The sequence below is a fragment of the Eurytemora carolleeae genome, unplaced genomic scaffold (assembly GCF_000591075.1).
Source record: "Eurytemora carolleeae unplaced genomic scaffold, Eaff_2.0 scaffold1045, whole genome shotgun sequence".
Lineage (NCBI taxonomy): Eukaryota > Metazoa > Arthropoda > Copepoda > Calanoida > Temoridae > Eurytemora > Eurytemora carolleeae.
This window is the reverse complement of record NW_019396947.1, coordinates 100,999-123,632: the sequence shown is the minus strand read 5'-3', so window position 1 is coordinate 123,632 and position 22,634 is coordinate 100,999. Positions and strand designations below refer to the sequence as shown.

The 22,634-nt window shown below is 33.4% G+C and overlaps 3 protein-coding genes across 4 annotated transcripts; all 3 read left to right on the top strand.

Moving 5' to 3' along the window:
- Positions 1-3,221: 3,221 nt before the first annotated feature.
- Positions 3,222-10,563, top strand: LOC111710408 (F-box/LRR-repeat protein 15). 2 transcript variants are annotated; one of them, XR_002767052.1, is made up of 13 exons: positions 3,222-3,441; positions 4,322-4,441; positions 4,754-4,807; positions 5,161-5,276; positions 6,031-6,112; positions 6,480-6,534; positions 6,949-7,010; positions 7,422-7,489; positions 7,658-7,714; positions 8,112-8,198; positions 8,525-8,572; positions 9,670-9,891; positions 10,366-10,563. XR_002767052.1 is itself a non-coding variant. In XM_023484487.1 (12 exons), the coding sequence occupies exons 1-12, from the start codon at positions 3,265-3,267 to the stop codon at positions 9,716-9,718; spliced, it is 975 nt and encodes a 324-aa protein (XP_023340255.1). In that variant the 5' UTR covers positions 3,222-3,264; the 3' UTR covers positions 9,719-9,910. The 2 variants fall into 2 exon arrangements, 1 of the variants encoding a protein (XP_023340255.1); XM_023484487.1 differs by lacking the exon at positions 10,366-10,563 and having other exon boundaries at positions 9,670-9,910.
- A 25-nt stretch (positions 10,564-10,588) lies between these two features.
- On the top strand, positions 10,589-16,748 carry LOC111710407 (zinc finger protein 16). The gene is made up of 7 exons (XM_023484486.1): positions 10,589-10,707; positions 10,914-10,985; positions 11,139-11,200; positions 11,636-11,823; positions 14,451-14,521; positions 14,835-16,137; positions 16,606-16,748. Exons 1-7 carry the CDS (start codon positions 10,627-10,629, stop codon positions 16,710-16,712), a joined length of 1,884 nt encoding a protein of 627 aa, XP_023340254.1. The 5' UTR covers positions 10,589-10,626; the 3' UTR covers positions 16,713-16,748.
- Positions 16,737-22,391, top strand: LOC111710401 (uncharacterized). The gene is made up of 9 exons (XM_023484481.1): positions 16,737-16,826; positions 17,255-17,347; positions 17,784-17,843; positions 18,234-18,365; positions 19,512-19,574; positions 20,089-20,148; positions 20,566-20,628; positions 21,572-21,784; positions 22,380-22,391. Exons 1-9 carry the CDS (start codon positions 16,824-16,826, stop codon positions 22,389-22,391), a joined length of 699 nt encoding a protein of 232 aa, XP_023340249.1. The 5' UTR covers positions 16,737-16,823.
- Positions 22,392-22,634: the final 243 nt, after the last annotated feature.

The window sequence follows — 22,634 nt, the reverse complement described above, 5'->3', positions numbered from 1 at the left end:
ACTATTTTTATGTTCATTTGAACTATTTTTATGTTCATTTGAACTATTTTTATGTTCATTTGAACTATTTTTATGTTCATTCTGTGTAATGTTTATCTAATTAATTGTCATGAATATAACTTAATGGAGATTATAAAAAAAATTTTAAAACTGAATTGGGGTAGAAAAATAGTTCAAATGAGTAAGAAATGCGTTGATTTAAACTACAGGATATGACGTCATGTCAGTAGTTCAAATGAACAATAGTTCAAACGAGCAATAGTTCAAACGTACCATAGTTCAAACGGCAGTAGTTCAAATGCGGATCACAGCGGTCAGCTCATTTAAAGTAATCATTAAATCTAGCAAGACAAAATTTTACGCTTAAAACGAGTTTTAAAGCATTGATATTTATCTTGAAGCTAAAAGAATTTTGTTACCTATTCCCGCACGTTTAAATTTTTGAATTTTTTTCTTTTTAAAGTCAATTATTATTAAAAGATAATTTTTTGTACAGTCTTTTGCGGGTTGGAGCAGGCTTTTGCGGGGTTGGAGCAGGCTTCTGCGGGGTTCAAACAGGGTTCTGCTAACTACCTGGGTTCGAACAGGATATTGCGGGGTTCATGGCCGCATGGCCCCCCCTCCCTCGGTAAATCCACCCGTGCGGGTGGATTTATTTATCCTGCTATTAAGACATCGCGGCATTAATGTTAATAGCACGATTTACACCTCTAATGAAACACTAGGGTAGATAATCTAGCCTTAAATCCACCTGGCTGGATTTATTAATCGTGCGATTTGGCTTCAACGAAGCAGCCTATTGAAATTTTCTTTTGATAGGATACAATAAAAGCTTAAAACATTTTAATGTCATTTTTGAAAATTTTTAAATCTTTGGATTAAAAAATAACTCATAAATGCTGGCCGTTTCAGTTCAGACTTTTATTTTCGCGCCTAATTATACAACGTCTATACGCAATTCATCATATACATATAAGCTCTTAGGTCGAGGATCAAATATCGAAAGTTTTTTAATTTTAAGGTGCAACTGACCTATAGTTCAACAGCATCTAAAAATCAGCTGGAGACCACGTCCAAGTATAGGTCAGGAGGGGAGGAGGGCCAACCACATCAATCTCTAGTCCTAACCACACTCATTTTCTCGTCCGAACCACATCGAAATCCTCGTCCTTTCAATAATATTTTTTTAAAACGTGTCCAATCCTTCCATGATATAACTATTTATCGGTTCACGTCAGGGCATAAATGAAATATCAAATTTTTGTAAATCCAAAAAAAAAGTTTCAATTGAATTAAAGATTTCAAGTTTAATGTCTTTAAAAATATTCACCTTTTTTATAACGAGCATTTTCAGATATTCCTGGTGTAGAATGCCACAAATAATTCCAAGTTTATAGAACTTCAATCTTTTATGTTAACTTTAGTGAAAACCATTGAATTTTTCCGTTTGGTTCCATGGTGGAAAATTATACCCATAGGTAAGCCGAATATTTTGCTATTTTTTTCATATCAGGAAGGTTATACCATTATATGGAGGCAAAAGAGATTTAAGTTTTACCTAAATAAAGTTTGACATCATTTTCATGGGTTTGAAGATTCCAACATGATATAATCAATACAATACTAATTAATCCATCCATATTTTATGCCCTATAACGAGGCCAGATTTTTAAAAATAGTATTATATCTTCAAGAATTTTGGAAACTTTTTAACACAAAATAATTGAAGGACTCGAGGATTTCGAGGTGCTTCGGACGAGAAAATGAGGAGCTAATGTGCAGTTCGGACTAGAGATTGATGTGGTTGGCCTTCCTCCCTTCAGGTCAGAAGTGTAATATAGAGGATATGCGTAGGTCGAAAAAAGATGCTATCTCATTTGGACTACTGCTGTAATTGAACTATTGTTCATTTCAATTACTGCACGTGGGACCACGTGAGTAGTTTAAATGAACAATAGTTCAAACGAGTAAATATATTGTTCATTTGAACTATTTTTTAGTTCATTTGAACTATTTTTCATTTGAACTATGAAAATATTATTAATGAAATAAACAAAAAATAGTTCAAATGAACATAAAAATAGTTCAAATGAATAAAAAAAATAAATGAAATGAATAAAAAATAGTTTAAATGAACAAAAAAATAGTTCAAATGAACATGAAAATAGTTCAAATGGACAAAAAAAAATAGTTCAAATGAACAAAAAAATAATTCAAATGAACAAAAAAATAGCTTTTAAATGGACAAAAAAAGAACAAAAAAATAGTTCAAATGAACAAAAAATAGTTTAATTTGAACTATTTTTTACCTAACCTAACCTAACCTAACCTATTTTTTTTGTCCATTTGAACTATTTTTTAGTCCATTTAAACTATTTTTTTTCATTTGAACTATTTTTTTTTCATTTGAACTATTTCATTTGAACTATTTTTTTTTTCATTTGAACTATTTTTATGTTCATTTGAACTATTTTTATGTTCATTTGAACTATTTTTATGTTCATTTGAACTATTTTTATGTTCATTCTGTGTAATGTTTATCTAATTAATTGTCATGAATATAACTTTATGGAGATTATAAAAAAAATTTTAAAACTGAATTGGGGTAGAAAAATAGTTCAAATGAGTAAGAAATGCGTTGATTTAAACTACAGGATATGACGTCATGTCAGTAGTTCAAATGAACAATAGTTCAAACGAACAATAGTTCAAACGTACCATAGTTCAAACGGCAGTAGTTCAAATGAGAATCCACCAAATCCGAAGAACAAATTAAAGCTTCAGTTAGACAGAATGAAGGATTATTATGTTGTCTTTAAAGTCTTTTCGTTTGGGGGTAACCCTGAATGTAAGTATAATTTATTAGGCAAGTTAAGGGGCCGGGTACAGTGGGTTCCAGGCTAGGGGGGGCCTAGGGGAGCCCGAGGCATACCTACTTGCAAGGTTCACAGGGTTGTCTCCCCCTCCCCCCCTGTACACCCCTGGATTTCCCCCTGATTTTCCAGGGAGGGGGACGTCCTTCTTTAACCCCATCCCCCCTCCCCCATAAGCCACCCTCTGCCTTGAAACGCGTTATAACTGCATATACACATTAAATAATAAGATTTATTTAAATTTTGGAAATTATTGATTGATTAATTTAAGGTTTCTGAACGAAGACGATTGTAAAAGTTTCTCAGCGCATCCTTAGAGATGAGTTAATTTTTCTGAAAATATATTTTCAATTTCTAAATCTTTGAACGAACCAATTAAGAAATGTTCTAAATGCAAGAAGTATTTTACATTATTTTTGTACAAAACTTCACTGTTTTAGAATCAAAAGATCATGAGAACCAGTTGAGTTTAGAACTAATAACAATGTCGATTAGGAGAATACAAATAACAGACCTAAGTTGGACGGATATATTGTTTCCTAATGTACTGCCTCTACTAAGTGTACAGGTATACAACAATACGACTGTACATATTTACATTTTATGTTGCTATATTGTTGTATGTACTGATTTACATGGTTATGAGGGCTCTGCCCTAGAGGACGATTTTTGGACCCCTTTTCTTTAATTATTGCACTATACGCATTCTAAGGCTTATTTGGAGCCATAAGGCCGTTGCGCCCAGCCCCTTTGCCTATTCTAGCTGCGTCGCTCGGCCCCCTAGCATGTCATAGCCGTAGCGCTCGACTCTAGCCTGTCCGAGCCCCAGTGCTCGAATCGGTCCAAAAATTGTCCAACCCTACCATAACTGTGAATTTATATTAAATAAATACTAATTGTGGGGTCCGATTTCTGGATCCCTACACCCTTCCTATCAATTTTGTACATGACCACTTGTTTTTCATTTTTGAGCAAAAATATTGATATTATTTTTTTTTTATTATTTTAGGTTAGGTTAGGTTCAGACAATTTCTGGGCCGAGCAATGCGGCTAGGACAGGCTAGGGGGCCGGCTGCTGTGGCCACATGATCAATTAAATCCATGCATTATCCATGTACGAAATTGATTGGAGGGTGGGGTCCAAAAATCGTTCGCTAGGAAATTACCCTAACTATGATTAATATAAATGACTTCGAAAGCCGCAGCCCTCTGCCACCTAGTTTGTCTTAGCCTTAGCACTAGCTCATAAATTGTCCTAACCATTACTTAACATATCACTTTAGATTTATTTAAGTATTATTTTAATTATGACGCATCGATAAACCTACTCTGAGGTCAGTTGAGGTCCCATAAAAAATCTGGGCCGGATCGGTTCAGCCGTTTTGACGATTGTTGGATATAAACAGATAGAATGACAACAAGTATATATTCAGATAACCCTCTTTTAGGATTGGTTTAATCTGCGATGTGTGAGTACAGATATGAACAGTATGGTTGAGATGTACTTGGCACAAAATCGGACTTTGAACCTCAGTGGCTTAAAAAAACTTTCCGAACAAGCATTTAAGGTAGAATAGTCTTAAGAACCCAGCTTTGCCTGGAGCTTTCTCTATAAAAGTCTTCCGACACAACTTAGTATTTTTTAACCATTCTAAAACATTACCGCGTTTTTACCGAGTTCCCCAATCAAAATTTGAGGCAAATCGGCTCAGAGTTTCATTTGATTTAAGATCGGCATCCAAACGTCAGACAGACAAACAGAGATTACTACTTTTTCTTTATTTTACAAGTTTTACTATGTCAAATAATTATTAATAATAACAAATAAAAATAGGATCATTATTGATGTTTGGTCTAATATTTAAAAATCCGATTTTTAGATCTTAACTGAAAATGCAACCTGTCTAAAATATCTGAATCTATCTGGGTCCAAGGTAAAGAAAGCTTAACATTTCTCAAATATTCCGTAAAATTTTTGTAATTTTGCATAGTACGATAAAAAATGGCGGATTGAGTAAAAAGCTAAAATTGTTAGTAGAAATGTAGGCGCCATAAAAACCGATACTATGAATATATTCTTTATAATCTCATATATTCGGCGAAATCAAAGTCTAACAATTTCTAAATTTACGGGAAATCTTGTTTAAAAAATGAATGTTTGGATGAAAATTCTATTCTGGTTTCAATTGAAATGTACATAATTAACAAATGGTTAATTGGGGTTTGTAGACCGCCGGTAGTGCCATACATTCCTTATTTGTTTTATTTTAATTCTCCTTGTTTCTAGATTATAACAGATGATCTTGTTCGGTCAATACTAGAGAATAATCTTGAATTGACGTACATAAACCTATCCGACTGCCATCATTGTACTGCAGATCTTCTGCACACTCTTACTCTGAGGTACATCAACCCGCACTAGGCTCGGGTGTAAAGTGTACAATGAACTATGGTCTCAGAAATACATGGAACAGCAACCTTTAATGAAAAAGACTATGATAACTATTTAATCCATATTTAACGGGAGTCAAGAAGTTGTTACCCTTAAAGTTGATTTCTCTTTACTTTTATTCTGGGAATCACTGAATGAATCTTTATTATTAAATATTACTCGTTTTTTATCATGCAAATATTTTCCGTTCGGGGTTTTAAAACAAGAAAATTAAGATTACACAATTTTTTTAAAATATAAAGTAATTTGTTTAACGGCGCCTATCTTTCTTCTTTTAGTCTTAATCTGTTGTACTTTTTAATTTTATTTAAGTTTTTACAAAAATCAAAATTATTTTGACGCAAATTTTTGAGCCGTTTTGACGTTTACTTTATACATACTAACCAACAGACAATTGCCAATAGATTAAGGATATTACAAATTTTGTGTTATCAGGGATCAAGTTCAACGAAAAGCAAGGCATAGTTGAACCTCGTACACTAAGTTGAACCACTTCTCTTTTAACTTGACCCGGCGCACAAGAGACGTACATGGTTCATATTAATCTACTTGGCTCAATTATGTCTCGATATTCTTTAACCCTTGGACCAGATTTAATGAATAACGAGACATGGTTGAATCGCGTATTCATTGTCTCACAAGAGTAGTGGTTCAACCACGTCTGCGAGGTTCAGCTAGATCAACTTCCACTTATAAATTGTACAGGAATACTCGGCTGTGTCATCTAATCCTTCAAGACTGCCACTGGGTGACTAGAGACTCAATAGACTTCCACGCAACTCACCAGGTTAAACTAGTCTTTAGTCCATAGTCTAGTTCTGATGCAAATATTTTAGTTTAGGGGGGGGGGGGTGTATTTTAGTTCCTGGGAAATAGTCCAGTGCGGGAGAAATATGTAGGAAAAATGTTTGTAGTATGGAAAATATTTTGGCGCAGGGGGGAAATTAAAGTTAGAGGAAAAATATTTTTTTTTGTGCGAAATATTTTATTGTTGATGCTACCTTTTTACTCCAGGGGAAATGTTTAAGTGCAGGATTAGATATTTTTGTTTTAGGGGAAATATTTTAGCACACCTGGTGGAAAAGAGAAATTACAAAAATCTATGTTTTAATCTGATTCCAAGGATGAAAATCAAGTTTGTTGGAAATGTTCAGGGATTGAGTCAGGAAAGAAAATCTACACCGAGCTTAATAGAAATAAATCTAACAGGTTAGTCAATATTGTGGGTTTAATTGTACCGAGATTCGGGCGCAAAATGTACGCTAAAATTTAATGAAATTTACGCGGGCTAAAATTTAAAACCTGTGCATAGGATTCGGATCCGTTGGATCCCCACCCCAACACTTCCTGGATCCGGATCTGCATACGGATCAACGTATCCGGATCCAAGGGGTAAAATATCAACCAAAAACTGCAAAACAAACTTCTAACTATAGTAAAAGGAGAGATTATTAAAAATTTCGTTTTTTTGAATGAAGCATGAAAATTAGCGAAAAATAGAAGTATATTTTTTTAAATACTGCTCTTGTTGAAAAAATCAGATCCGGATTTAGGAAGCCAAAATGTTGCGGATCGAACGGAACTGGATCCTAATCAATCGTTCTCAAACCAATATGTATTTAGGATGTTGGGAACTAACGGACGATGTTGTGAAAAACTTTCTCTCTCGGTTCCCGAAACTCAAGGTTATAAGAGTTCAAGGGTGTATATTTTCCTGAACAATCATTCTTCCCCCTTCTCTTTTAGAAAATCATTAGTTTCCCCTGACGTTGTATAGGGTTGCGCGGAGCGCCAAAAAAATTATTTTTAGGGGGTTTTGCTGAGGAATATAAATGATTTTGGGTAAAAAGTATCAAAAATTAAAAAAAAAATTCAAAAACTTTTCATGTCCCATATTTAATTTTTTCATCAAAAAATTCATCAAAAATCATTCTGAAAATTAGATTTCCTATGAAAATATTGTTCTGAAAGAGTGTTAATTGATCTTACAGTAAATGCGTTAACAAAAAATTATGATTGAATTATGATTGATAATTTTTTAAATTCAAATCTACATTTTAATGATTTCTCTGTATAACTTATCTAATTGTTTCTAGGTTGTTGAATTAGGAAATATTTACAGTTTAACGGATACTACGATGAAAGCGCTTGCCACCTACACTAGGTTAGAATGCATTTTATTTAAGAGAATTTTCTTTTTTTTCCATCTTTTTTTAAAGAACTTTGTAATGGCCTCGTTTTGATGCTGGTCTGCTTGCCTGGTTTCTAAGAATTGAATAATCTGCGATTTTTTTAGAACCAAATTTTTTTTATAACTTCTAATTGTTCTCAGGGACCTTCAAGTTTTGAACATTCAAGGATGCTGGAGAATTTCGGATTCGGGACTCAGGTAAATTACTTAGACCCCCCCCCCCCCAATTCTGTATTTAATTTTTTTCAAATATTCAGGTCTGCGATCATAGATTACTTTTACTATAAGAGCGTCTAAAACTCCTGAATGGGATATTTAGATTGGAAACTTTAAATTTTAAGCGACGGATTATCTAAGCTGTGAAAAACAGATGACTTATATTTTCTCGATCTTTTTATTGGCTTAAATCAAATTTTTGTGTTGCTTCAAATTGGTTTTACCAAAACATGTTTAAAACAAAACAAAATTATCAGTAAACTGAAAAAATTTACGGATTGTCTTCTTTACTGTAATCTACGAATTTACGAATTAAATAACAAAATTCTGAATAAATTCAGGGGTTTATATTTTTACATTGTATTTATCTGTTGCCTAGAACTGTATCTGAATACTGTCCAAACATTGTGAAATTAAAAGTAGAGGATTGCAGAGCGATATCTGAATCATCTTTAGCTAGGCTCAGGTAAAAAAAACTTAGGCCACCGACTCCCCGGGTCGACCTTTTCTGGTCCTGGTGCCATGCCCTGTGTGAAAGAAAACAGGGGATGTTACTATGACTTTTTGTCAGGGGGAATTATTTTAAATTAGACTTAATTGAAAGGTTTTCCCTCCATTAAAATCATAAATTTTTCCCCAGTTTTGAAAAAAAAACCTTTGTGTTAATTATTTATTGGTTCTAAACAAAGTGAGAATCAAAAGGGGTGGATGATTGATGTTTCAACTTAGTTAATTTTCCACATCTTAGATAATTTTTCTAAGTTTCCTGAAGTACATATTTTATATGTTTAGACAGAAGGATGTTGATATTGATCGAGCACTTGACAGAACACTTCTTAGGCATACGCATTACGCATTTTTTAAACACGTATTTACTTTTAATGCAAAAACTTAAAGCTTCCATGCCAGTTTGATATAGTTATCCGATTTACCTAAGGGAAAACTAAAAGAAGTCAAGGAAAACATTCAATTCAAAGTTTTTCGCAGGGGTGTATATTTTTAAGAATGACATTAAAAGGAAAGATTTTTAATCCTTGTTCTTACTTTCTCCCAAAAAATCACTTNATATTTTAGCCCATTTTGGACCTGGGATGATTTCTGCAAGAAAATACTTTTTTAATTGGTTTATTGGTGTGTAAATGTTTTTATATCTCGGGTTTGAAACGGGTTTGAGGTTTAAAACATCTCTTTTATAACTTCATTGGCCTTTCAGTAGTTCCGTCAGATATCAAGCTTGTTTTTAAAAATGTCCAGGTTTCCAGCAATTCTGATTTCAAATGGAATATTTTTCCACATATTTATAATACTTGCACTAAAAAAGTTTCTTCGTATTTCGATGTGCACAACTAGAATCTTCAGATTTAAAGGATCACTGGACATTCTGGTTAGTCTTTCATTTTCTCCAGGTAAATAAGCAGAGCTAAACAATTTATTTATATCCACATGGTCCTGTTCATGTAGGATTTTCCAGACTTGAATCATATCTCCATTCTTCCTTCTTTTCTCCAGACTAGTGAGTCCAACCTCTCTCAGTTTATCTTTATATGTAGTTCCTGCGAGTCCAGAAGTCAGGGAAAGGTTCTTTTCTGTACTTTTTCCAGGATTTATTTATTTTTAATCAGCCAGGGATTCCTGGCTGAATTAAATAATAGATAAGATTTAACGGTTTAATTAACAGAATAACTACTAAGATTTGACAAATATAATTAAGCTCTTCACTTTTATACGCCTAACTGTTGGACCAAATAGGCAAACATTTTTTGAGGGAACCCATGGCTCATTGGTACCCTGGAGAAGAAATGGGCCAAAAAAATAAGATTTTGTTGTCTTTAAAAATCTATATTTTTTAATAAAGTTTTTTTTATTCGATTTTTTGAAAAATTCGTCGGGTAACGCCGGGCACTTTAGCTATTATTTGATAATATGTATGTTCGCAGAATTCAGCAGATGCGTCTACAGTATATGCATGACAGGCTTGTCATCTGAAAATAAACCAAGATGTCACAAACAATGCATTTATTTACGTAGATCTCATATATTTTTGTGCTAATTAAAGGCTAATCATTAAATTTAAATATTCCAGTTTCCTATTAATTCCAAGGCCTAACTAACAAACAACCACATCACTTTGAAGAAATAACTATTGAACGTATTTTAATGTATTCTTTGGAGAAAAAACCAACGTTAGTGGTTGAACTAGCGGTTGAGACATATCTTAAATTCTTAGCAATTTAATTATAAGAAAAATTATTTTTATTTAGATTTTATCTCTACAATCAATGGAAACACAAATATTTTGTAATACTAGTTTTTAACCGCTGGAATTAAGATCTTTTTATATATCTCTGTTGCCTTCAACTGCCGGAAGTGCAGGTTTTATTTTACCTCTTTCAACTTAAACCGTAAAAATTATAGATAATTAAATAGCTTTTTATTTGTTTTTAACCGATTCAAGAACATATTTTTTAGCAAACAAATTTAGTAAAAACGGAAAACGTTGCAAGGTTATAATATCCAATTAAAGAATATAATTTAGAGGTTTAATTAATTTTTAAGTAGAGAAAGAAAAAAATCGTATTTCTTATTCTGAAACTAGATCTCAACCGCTAGCGTTAAGTTTTGTCTTCCCTGAGTATATATTAATGAATGTTTTGTTCTTAAAATTAACTGAGATTTCTTACCGCAGCTCTGAAGCTATTTAATACGCGCCCAACCTCAAAATACTCTGTGATCGATTAAACATTATTGGTTGACAATTTACTTTTTAAAATTTACATCTCCAAATTTTTATAGATATTATTTTATTGACATTTTTAGTCATCTTAGAAACTAACTAATTTTATTTCAATATTACAGAGAATAAGAAGCAATTAAATGGTTAATTAACTGTGAAAATGGAAAATAAGAACGAGGGAAACGAAAGTACGGAAAATGGCGAAAACCTCGGTTCTTATCTTAAACCAGTCAGAATCCAGGTAGAAACATAACAAATTTAGGTTTCAATTTTTTTTATCCAAGATCCAAACTTTCTTTATATCTTTTATCTGGGTCTATGGAGGACGATTCGTATCAATTTCTCTGTACAAAACTTTGAACATATTTTTATGAACTCACCAAAAATGTACAAGGGTTTGATGAACGGAGTTTTTCCTCATCAAATCAAACATATTCTTCATTTTAGTTGAAATGTATAAAACTACCGAAGAAACGAAGAAAGACTACTTCAGAAAATGAAAACCTTCCTAATAAAAAGGTAAAAGAATAAGATGCAATAGAAATTGAGTGTAGCCAGCATGGCGCTTGAAAATGAATGTGTTGTCTAAACCTAAAAAAAATGATAGCTTTGTTGTTCATTCGAATTTTTAATAATATTCTTTGTAAATGGTTTGAGATGTTTTGCTTGTAGTACAAATTCGGATCTGATGTCGTATCTATAGACTGGCGTGTGGATCATCGCAAGAAACCAAGGTAAAAAAAAACTAACATAAAATTAATATTTTAGCCCATTTTGGACCCATTCTTCACATTTCTTCTGCCCCCCCCCCTCCCCGCCGCCCTTCTTAACATTATTTTGCCAATTTTGCATGATTATAATGTTCCCAGGTCAAGATAGATAGATAGTTTGGCGAGGTTGCCAAAAAATAGGAAGGGGGGGGGGGGTCCACGGCACCAAGATTTATATTTTCCCAATATTTTATTTTTATCTTAAACTAGCTTGTGAAACCTATTTTACATGAAAACTAAACTTTCTCTATGTAAGTCAACTCAACTTGGAATTTTTAAACCAAACTATAAACATTACTGTGGTTCTACCGAGTAAAAAACTTGTTCTAGGGGTTCCTGAGTTTGGATCGGATAAACACAGAGATTATTACTTCTGTATAAAGCTTAATTATTCCTTAGTTTTGTGTGCACCATGTGTGCAAAGGGGTTTAGCAGCGCATCCGCACTCTCCTACCACGAGATTTACCATCCAGAGCTGACGCGCACCAGCCTTCATCCTTCTCAACTTGAATCATCGAGTGCACTTACCTGCCTCACTCTCGCCGCAGGGTCAACCCCTACCTTTTGGACCAACGGTAGAATTCTAGGTACTACAATTTAACGCAGGGGTTATATTTCCCTTTCAGAGCTAGAGATTTAATAGTTATGAAATCAAATTGAAAGCTTCACATAAGACGCCAATTACAAATCAGCTGATGAAAGACTGTGTAAATTAGCTACGCGGAGCTAAGAACGAAAACTTTTTTTAATGAATTGTTGGGTAGAATGTTTAAAAAAGTTATGAAACTTCTCAGTTAATTTTCCCCACCAAATCTTCGAAATTTCCACTAACAAACTTTATATTTTCATTCAATGGTTATCTACATAATAAATCTTTTCGCTCATATAAACATTATACATACTAGACTTTATCTTCTATTTTAATTGTAAACATGTTCTCTTTGTGTAAAAAGAACGAAAAAAAGTTCGTGGATTTCATAAAAACATTTCGTGAATTTTCTAGAATTTCAAAAATTTGATGAAAATCTAATTTTGTTGGATCGGCAAATTTTTGAAAGTATATATATAGATACTAGGCTTTTAAGGGCGCTTCGCGCCATCTTCTATTTCAATTGTGAACATATGTTCTGTTTGTATACATTGTGAAATAAAAACAAAACAGATTTCGCGGATTTTATAAAAAAAAAAAATTAGTGGATTTTCTTAATTGTCAAAATTCGAATTTTGATAGAGGCAAATTTTGGAAAATTCGATCATCCATAAACCTTCCCTGAGGTCACGCGAGGTCCGTCAAAAAATTTAGGCCCGATCGGTTCAGCCGTTTTGACGTTTATTGGTTACAATTAGAATATGATATTTTAGCATGGGGATCTTCAACAAAAAATAAAATAGGAAAATTATTTAAACTTAAAAAGAAAGCAATACGGCCTTCGTCAGATAAAGGATATTCACAGCATACAGATCCTTTGTTTTCTAAACTTGGAATACGGACTTCGTCAGATAAAGGATATTCACAGCATACAGATCCTTTGTTTTCTAAACTTGGAATACGGACTTCGTCAGATAAAGGATATTCACAGCATACAGATCCTTTGTTTTCTAAACTTGGAATACGGACTTCGTCAGATAAAGGATATTCACAGCATACAGATCCTTTGTTTTCTAAACTTGGAATACGGACTTCGTCAGATAAAGGATATTCACAGCATACAGATCCTTTGTTTTCTAAACTTGGAATACGGACTTCGTCAGATAAAGGATATTCACAGCATACAGATCCTTTGTTTTCTAAACTTGGAATACGGACTTCGTCAGATAAAGGATATTCACAGCATACAGATCCTTTGTTTTCTAAACTTGGAATACGGACTTCGTCAGATAAAGGATATTCACAGCATACAGATCCTTTGTTTTCTAAACTTGGAATACGGACTTCGTCAGATAAAGGATATTCACAGCATACAGATCCTTTGTTTTCTAAACTTGGAATACTTAAATAATCTGATAATGCTTCTACTTTGATGTATAAATAATCTGATAATGCTTCTACTTTGATGTATAAATAATCTGATAATGCTTCTACTTTGATGTATAAATAATCTGATAATGCTTCTACTTTGATGTATAAATAATCTGATAATGCTTCTACTTTGATGTATAAATAATCTGATAATGCTTCTACTTTGATGTATAAATAATCTGATAATGCTTCTACTTTGATGTATAAATAATCTGATAATGCTTCTACTTTGATGTATAAATATATCAACGAAAACGTCCTTCGTTTTTTAAGACACTAAGTTTTAAATTGGAATTAGTATGAAACAAATACCTTAAACCTTTTCCAAAAATATTTCTTACGAAAATTTGGAATAGTGTTCCAATGAATATCAAATGTTCAATTTTAGTACTTAATTTCAAAACACATATGAAAATATAACTGGCTTTTAGATATAAGGAATTTAAATGTAAAAACAGGAACTGTTACTCATGTAATTTGTAAATCTTGTAAACCACTCTAACATATTATCGCCAAAAATTGTATTTTTTAGTGTTGGGGTTTCCCCTTTCCTTCCCTTTTCCCTCTGCTATATTCACCCTTTTTTTTCTTTTTTAAAATCTACTTTGTGATTTGTGTAATGTATTTGTTATTTGTTATTTCAAAAAAATAAAACTTTGGAGGGCCAGCCAATCAAAACAACCAAGAACGGTTAGGCTGCTGACTGTTAAGTTAAAAATTATAAAAATAAAAATGTAATTGTACTTATTGTGATGTTATTGAAGATACAGGCTTCGGTAGTTTGAGCTTCACGGCTCGGCTACTGCCACTCGGGTATAACAGTATCATTGCACATGTCATGCTAACTCTGTGATCCATGCACCCAAAAAGGGGGCTCTGGGGTGCAGGGAGGGGTGGTTACCTGGTAACACTTCTGTTATTAGGGAGTCATAATAGATAGATAGATAGATATATCTATCTATCTATCTAAACAAACAGACAAACAAAGTATATATTTAGATGCTATTAATAACTGGCCAAACGGATGGACCGATTGGGCGGAAAAATTTTTCGTAACATATGCTAAAAAAAAAATCAAATATTTTTTCTTTCCTTAAAAATCGATGATTTCAAATATCGTTTTTTTTCATATTCCACGGGCAATGCCTGGCACTCCACCCTGTATATGTGAGTATAAATAAACACTTGATTAAGGTCCAGGTACGAGACGAGTGAGAGTCAAGTCTTTACCAGATGAAAACCTTCAATTCATTCAGGATTATCCGGTATTGAACTCTTCATATACTTTTGTAAAGTGCCTGTAGGATTTATTTTTATCCGGATCCGGATCCGGGATCTTCTCTGTCGAAACGGATCCAGTTTCTTCTTTCTTTTGAGCCTATTTTTATGCCGAAAATTGTCCATCAGGCAGGTTTTGATAAACACTCAAAAATGTTTTATTAACAGTCCGGATTTTTATTTAGAAAAAAAGTACTTATAAGCTTTGGTTGATATTTTGGCTCTAGGCCGGGGCCCGGATCCGTATGTTAGGTTCAGAAGATCTAAATTAAAAAATTATTTATTTATCTAAATGTTTAGGTCTGTGACTCTTCATCAAGTAAAGAAAAAGAATCTAGAATTCGAACATTATCTTATAACAATATATATAACTATTCAAGCAAAGTCGACCAAAGATCAGAAACGGGTAAGTTCAACGCCCAAATACAAAGATTGTCGGACAATGGTGAACTTGATGAAGAAGCTGAAACTATCAAATATTTAGCAAATAAACGGAAATCACGGAGAAAAAGTGAGATTTCTGACATTTCTGACATATCTGACATATCGAATTTTGTGATAAAAGAAAATGGTGTCGGAGAAGAAAATGTTTCCCGGGAGAAACATCATATAATAAAAATTGTAAAAGTAAGCAATGACAGTTGGAAAATAAACAGGAAAAATTGTGGAGAATCAAAAACGGAACCTTCAGAATCTGAAAACTCACTGAGTGTACCCGACCCTGAAGACCATAAACACCTCGAAGACCTTGAAGACCCTGAACACCCTGGAGACCTTGAACACCCTGAAGACCATGAACACCCTGAAGACCTTGAACACGTTACATACCATGGGAGTTTGGAAGATCTGAGACCAAACGAGGAATTAGTTGAGCCAAAGTTCTTTGACGAAGACGATTTTGACATAATAATGGAGAATTCTGAATCTGATTCTATTATTTTCTCTGAACCATGTATGAATGGCGTGACTCAGAAGAGCAGTGTGACTCCTGAAAATCTAGAGCTGCTGAATGGGCTCCCTCTCACTAATGGATTATCAAGTCCCCATCATCTTTATCCTAGTACATTATATAAAAGACCTTTTGTCAACCTTAAACGTTTAAACACACTTGGATTGTGCTTAGAATCAACAATTCAAACTCCGAATTATTCCAGGTTAAAAAATGTGATTTCACCATCTACAACGAATAGAGGCGAGACTAGTAATGGATTAGAAAGTGAAGAAGGATCAGAAAAGATTTTTGGACTTGAATCTAAGCAAAACAATGCATTTAAAGATGGGCCTGTAGCATTTAAACAATTTAAATCCCCGAAATTAAAAAAGCGAAAAAAGCGATTCAGTTTGGAGCAGGAAAAACCGGTAAATGTGTCAAAATCTTCAGACGTAGCAAATCCGCCAAAGTCCATGGAAAATTCTGTGAAGCGAGAGAAAACTTCAGCGTCCAGGGTAGATGGAATACATCCTAGAACGTCCCTTAAGTCGTATGACACTAGCTCTGGGTCAGCTGGGTCGGAACGTCGGTTTTCTGAACGCAGATTTCAAGGAGAGAAGCCGTATATGTGCAATCATTGCCCACTAACTTTCAGAAGTTATCAAAATAGAGGTACTTTCAGTAATTAATCTTTAATCTGCATTTTTATCATTTTTCTTCTTTTTCAACCCACCCAGATTTCTTGAAAAAGTGTCAAGTGTATTAATTTTATAAAAGAAACATTTCTCTTTCAAAAAATATTTTCGCCACACTTAGTTTAAAACTTCAGGAAGTGATTTTTATAAAATCACCCCCTTGAAAATGAAAAGAAGTATAGATGGCATTTCAAGTTAACTCCATTTATAGAGTGTCATGTCTGATTCACATCGATTTGCATGCTTAAGAAATGATAAGATATTTATGTTTTTAGCAAAGAAAAATGATTATTTTCTCAAAACAAAACTTCTTTCAGACTAGAATAACGGCGATATATTCTACATTACTGGTCAGATATAGATGTAACAAGGTCCTCTGTGAATCAGACATGCCCCTTAATCAATGGGAAGTCACGTGGAATAGTTACGTTTATATTATTTTCAGTCGTCCATGAGAGAACACATAAAGAGAAACCTTTTGAGTGCACGTTCTGTGAGATGCGATTTTCCCTCGAGATGAACATGAAGAGACACGCGAAGATTCACAGATAAAATATTGGTATATTCAATATTTTATTTTATTTCAGATAAAATGTTATGATGAGGAAGAAATTAAACACAAGCCTCGCCTGCGCAGAATGATTGAAAAATACAAAATATAAAATGGTAATTGTAATTCATGTATTGGTCAAACATTTTTAAAATGTAAAATGACACAATGTGTATTTTAAATCCTCATTTATTGTCGTTGTCTTTGAAAATGGCAGTTCAATACAGTAGTAATCGGAAGAAATTGTATTGGAAACTCTAACGAATTACTTAACAAACAAACACATAAACAAATGAACTTACGGTCACACAAACAAATAAATAAACGAGCTAATGAACAAACGAACAAGTAAAAGAACGGACAAATAAACAAATACACAGATGAGCAAACAAACAAATGAACAAGCGAATAAAAGCATAAATAAAATAATGAACAAGCAAATGGATGAGCAAGTGAACAAACGAACTTGAGTTAACGAACGAACAAATGGAAAACTAAACAAATCAAGAAACTAACTAAGACCCTAACTTCCTGAATTATATAGATGGAGGGAGGACTAGGAACTGATATAACTGTTCTGGTGGTTAGCCTGGCCATTATACCAGCAGTACTGGTTCTTCTTCTCTTCTGTCTAAAGGTACATAAATAAATGATAAATATAGTTGTACAATGTACATATATCTCATTATGTACACAGTGTATTGGAACCAAGTCAGAACGGTGTCCAGGTATCAAGGATTGATCTCCATTTAAGTAAAAACCTCTCTGATAGCCCGTGGTGGTCATAGCCGTAAGGGATATATTAGTTAAGGAGCAAGCTTTGAGCTTCAAATTTTAAAAGTTCCCAAATTGAATATTGAAGATTTACGTTCCCCCTTTTTTGATTTATATTTTTTCCACCAGAAATTAGTTATTTTTTTTTCGTTGTTAATTCGCTTAAATTGGGGGGGGGGGGGGTTATTTCGTTTAGAACGTATCAAAAAGGATTAAAAAACTTGCCTTTAGATGTCAAATTCGTCATATATTTTCTGTAAGTCTTGAAATTGTATATTTTTTAATTTTGATTGTTGAAGGTTCGAGCCAGCAGAAGTAATCCTGATATATACGGAGTAGAAGGAACTGTTAAAAAGAAGGTATAATGGGGTTGTCTTGGTAACATTACTTTAAAGAGGCAGTTAACGTTATTTCTAGTAATCCTCCATTACAAAAGTTGTATGCCCGTTATACAGTGGTACCCTTTACCCTTTTTTTCTGAATATTGATATTTTTTATTCTGATTTCTCACGAATAAATAACTTCATTTGCGTATCAAAAACATCGAAAAAAATGTCAGAAAATAAGCAATCATATTTTTTTCATTGGCTTTTGTTCTCGTTCCTAAATTCCTAGCATATCCCTTAATAAGTTTTGTTAGTTAGATCTTTCAATTTTCAATTAAACAATGTATATCTTTTAAACTCAAAGATTCAATTTTTAATTCAGTTTTTTATTTCAGTTAAAATATAGATTTTATTTTGTTTCAGAATGAAGATTTGTTGAATAGTTCGAACTCGGAAAAGCATAATCTATCTATCGAGGACGCGAATATTCGGACTCCGTCTTATGATCGGAAACTTCCAGAAATACCAGACGATATTTACAAGGCATCTCTCAAGGTTAGAGGATTTTTTACATCTGTTTGAGGGGATGTAAATGTTGTATTCAGTAGTATTCAGTTTGTGGGAAAAATGAAAAATTGGTTTATCAACTATAAGAAGTTTGTTCCCTCTTTTGATATTTTGCCCAAAAAATCAATTTCAACCAAATATTGATTTGATATCAGATGAAGGTTTAAAGGATTCCGTTGTTAATCTAATAATGGAGGCCGGAGGGTCATTTAAACTTGCAAAATAAGTTCCTTTAACCAACCAGAGCTGAAACTTTAGAATGAGAAATCTTAAATCCCAATTACTTAATCTGAGTATCCAACGGACACACTTGATTTTCTTTCTAACCCGTTCTTTCTTGGATATAGTAGAGAAAAATCAAAAACCGGTTTTTTTAAAATTTAGAGAGTCCCTCCCGCTTCTGTATATTAATCTTAAATGGCGCGCAAAATTTTAAAGTTATCGCAAAATTTTAAAGTTATATATGCGACTCTGATTGGTTGAATTTTATACACTTTTCAGGATACAAGTACAGGATTAAGTTAGTCTCGATATTTAAAAAAGAGAGGATCAAGCATTAATCTCAATATCCACCATTCAAAAGTTTTCAGCTCAGGGCAATTTTTCGAGCTTCAACTTTAATTAAATATGGTAAATTTTAAACAAGAATTTCTCATTCAACTTTGACTAGACAAAGGCTTCAATTGGTACCGTTGGGAGTTGTACATACTACTCAATAAATGCAGAATGACTTGAAATTACATGTAATTGTACAACCCCTTACAGGGAATGTTCGCGAAAAATAAAAGGGGGTATTGGCTTAATGCGATAAAAAAGCGCTTTTGATCGCTTCTAATCTTACTTCTATCTGTTGCGTCTATAAAGAGAAAATTGTTAAAAACGACTAATACCGAAGAACGTAGTATCCATACAAATTCAGAAAGGTGCAACATATGACTTAGACCGTAAAAAAATCTATTTAATTTCAAACAAATCATTCAGATATTACACCCTATGGTCATCGATTATATTTCGCCACATTTGTATATAGTTGATTTGATTTGATTGATCAAAAGCGCTTTTTTATCGCATTACGCCTATACCCCCTTTCATTTTTCGCGAACACTCCCTTTAAAAAAGCTGTATTATGTTTAGGAGGATAACAGCTCTGATCTGTACGCGACAGTTGACGAAAACTTACAAAATCATCTTCCACAGGTAAAAACAGGGGTGTAGATTTTTCTGACAAATCTTCCACCTCAGATGTAACATTTTTTTCCCCATAAGTCAGCTCGGAGTGCTAATTTTTTTTAGTTTGAAAAAATGGTATTTAGGAAAAAATAAAAGATTTTTAGGGGTAAATAAGTAAATAGTTTGGTAAAAGTATGAAAAATTATGAAAAAAAACTAGCCTTTTCATGTCCAATTTCCCCCCCCCCCCTAGATCTTTAAAAATAATTTTCCCGGGGAGGGGGGCTGTTGGGGATAATTCTTAAAATTATACACTTTTGCCTGGTGAGTGGGTGAAAATTTATTTAATTTTAATTATGTTTAACAAATATGGTCGTCCCCCTGAATGGCAATATCTGAGTATTTACCCAGACCATGTAGAGAAGAAGAGAGGGCTTATAAGTTTCCCCAGTCTGACATATAAGCATACCCTACATAAAGATTAAAGAAGGAAATGCCTGGATCCGAATACTGCGGGAGAACCTTTATTATTTGATTTCCAGGGAGCAAACTCAGTTTCAGTTGATCCGGCTCATCATCCTTATGCTAAAGTTAAAAAACAGGTAGAGCTAGAAAATAGTCAATTTTAAATTAAATTAAAACATTTTTCATCTTTATTCAGAAGATGGAAATTTTAACAATACTTCTGTAAATTCATAAATTTGATTTAAATTGATTGGTGAATTGTAAAAGATTTGAAAAAAACGCCTAAAAAATGAAGTGATTTTTTGTATAGTTCATAAATGTACCAAACTTCAGAAAGCACCTACCTAAATATATCTTACAAATAATTTAATGAAATAAAAAAAAAATCCCTCTGGATTTCACTATTTCTTTAAGGTTCAAAATTATACTTGAAGATATCAAATTCACACTTGATCAGACTTTCAAGGTTATCGTTGTAAATCGGGCATTGTCATCTTTGCATGGAGGGTTACTTGAAATCCTGAAAAAATCTTATTTCTGAATTATTGTTTCAGCGTAAACAGGAACATCCGTATGCTAAAGTTGGAGACAGGAATACTGGCAAACCAGAGATTGAGGTGATGGTTTTTCTTATTCAGCAGAATGAGGGATTGATTGATGGATTCACTTTTGGATTGATTGATTGAGCGATGGATTGATTGATGGATTTTGATGGATGAATTGATTGATGGATTGGTTGAGAGATTGGTTGAGAGATTGGTTGAGAGATTGATTGAGAGATTGATTGAGAGATTGATTTAGAAGTTGATCGATTGAGATATTGATTGAGAGATAGACTGAAAGATTGGTTGATTTTTTTTCACGTTTATGCCTTGTGAAAGTTGTGTGTAAATTTTTGGTTTAATGCATTTATAGTTAGCCTTTTTAAACCCAGTTAACCCAGGGCACTGCCGCAAAACAAATGATTTTTTGGGTAAAAGAGTCAAAAGAGGGAAAAATTCTGCTTGCTGACGTTGATTTTTATCCCCCCCCACCTTCAAAAATCATTCTCACCCTGCTATATCCGGGATGCACCACTAGCTCACGGGCGTTAAAAATTTTGAGATAGCCTTGATGAAGCCAGGCCATATGCTTCATGTTGATGAGCTGTGGTCTGAAGGCGGTTTGGTATATTCCATGTCTGGTTTCTTTTCATATCTTTCAAATTATCCCTTACTTCTAATATCCCTGATTCTTTGTATAATGAAAAGTGTCCAGCCGAACCAACTATCATCTGGACAAATTAACTATTTAATAATAATGGAGAGTAGTATTTTGATAATAGTATTATATCTAATATACCTTGATAAGAACTACTTCATAAACTAATTATTGTTTGCTTGATTGATTATTGGGTAAGGTTTATTAGTTGATTGTTTCAGATTGATTACTTGATTCAGATTGATTACTTGATTGAATGATTGATATGATTTAGTTAATTGTTTGATCGAATACTAGAGTGATTTGATTGATTGATTGATTGATTGATTGATGTGATTAAATTGAAATACTAAAATGTAGGATGAGGAGGATGAGACGGAATATGAAACTACTGAGAACCTTGAAACTAACGGCAATATACCTGGGTTTCCAAACTCCCAAGGGTTTCCCCAGGGTTCCAGTTTCTCCCCCTGGCCTGGCACTTCGGCTAGGAACCCCAGCAGGCAGGCTACACCCCTTCCACCTGAACCCCAGGCAGCTCAGTCTAATCAACATTTTTCAGGAGATTCACAGGTATATTATTCATCATTAATAGTCCATCATTAATCCATCATAAATCCATCATAAATCCATCATAAATCCATCATAAATCCATCATAAATCATCATTAATCCATCATTATTCCATCATTAATCCATCCTGAATCCATCCTGAATCCATCCTGAATCAATCCTAAATCCATCCTAAATCCATCCTAAATCCATCCTAAATCCATCCTAAATCCATCCTAAATCCATCCTTAATCTATCCTTAATCTATCCTGAATCCATCCTGAATCCATCCTGAATCCATCCTGAATCCATCCTGAATCCATCCTGAATCCATCCTTAATCCATCCTTAATCCATCCTGAATCCATCCTTAATCCATCCTTAATTCATCATTGATCCATCATTGATCCATCATTGATCCATCATTGTATCATCATTGATCCATCATTGTATCATCATTGATCCATTGTATCATCAATCATTGATCCATCATTAATCATGATTATTAATAATCATCATTAATAATCGTCATTAATAATCATCATTAATAATCATCATTAATAATCATCATTAATAACCATGAATACTTACTTGGAATACTTGATGTTTAATCCCCAGGGCTCCAGTTAGGAACATAGCGGGAATCTCTGGTCTCAACCTCACGGAGTAGAGATCTTAACCTCACGTTGTGCATCCTCATTGGTTTAGTCCTTGCTCTCTAGTCCTGGCACAAAGATTTTCTAGTTAAACAAATGCTTATCAAGCAAATTTTTGAAGATATTAATTGACTTTGCTTCCTTAATGTCCAACGGCAAGCTGTTCCATTGATTTGCAACTCGATTTGAGTAAACATTTTGCCTTAGATCCATTCTA

Excerpts from the sequence above, each read along its gene's own strand:
- LOC111710407 (XM_023484486.1), top strand. The coding sequence starts at position 10,627 with ATGGAAAATAAGAACGAGGGAAACGAAAGTACGGAAAATGGCGAAAAC. Across the intron at positions 10,986-11,138 it reads AAAACCTTCCTAATAAAAAG|TACAAATTCGGATCTGATGT; the intron begins GTAAAAGAATAA and ends TTTTGCTTGTAG. Across the intron at positions 14,522-14,834 it reads AATTCATTCAGGATTATCCG|GTCTGTGACTCTTCATCAAG; the intron begins GTATTGAACTCT and ends CTAAATGTTTAG.
- LOC111710401 (XM_023484481.1), top strand. Across the intron at positions 17,844-18,233 it reads AAGGAACTGTTAAAAAGAAG|AATGAAGATTTGTTGAATAG; the intron begins GTATAATGGGGT and ends ATTTTGTTTCAG. Across the intron at positions 20,629-21,571 it reads CTGGCAAACCAGAGATTGAG|GATGAGGAGGATGAGACGGA; the intron begins GTGATGGTTTTT and ends ACTAAAATGTAG.
- LOC111710408 (XM_023484487.1), top strand. The coding sequence starts at position 3,265 with ATGCAAGAAGTATTTTACATTATTTTTGTACAAAACTTCACTGTTTTA. Across the intron at positions 4,808-5,160 it reads TGAATCTATCTGGGTCCAAG|ATTATAACAGATGATCTTGT; the intron begins GTAAAGAAAGCT and ends CCTTGTTTCTAG. Across the intron at positions 8,573-9,669 it reads CTTGACAGAACACTTCTTAG|AATTCAGCAGATGCGTCTAC; the intron begins GCATACGCATTA and ends GTATGTTCGCAG.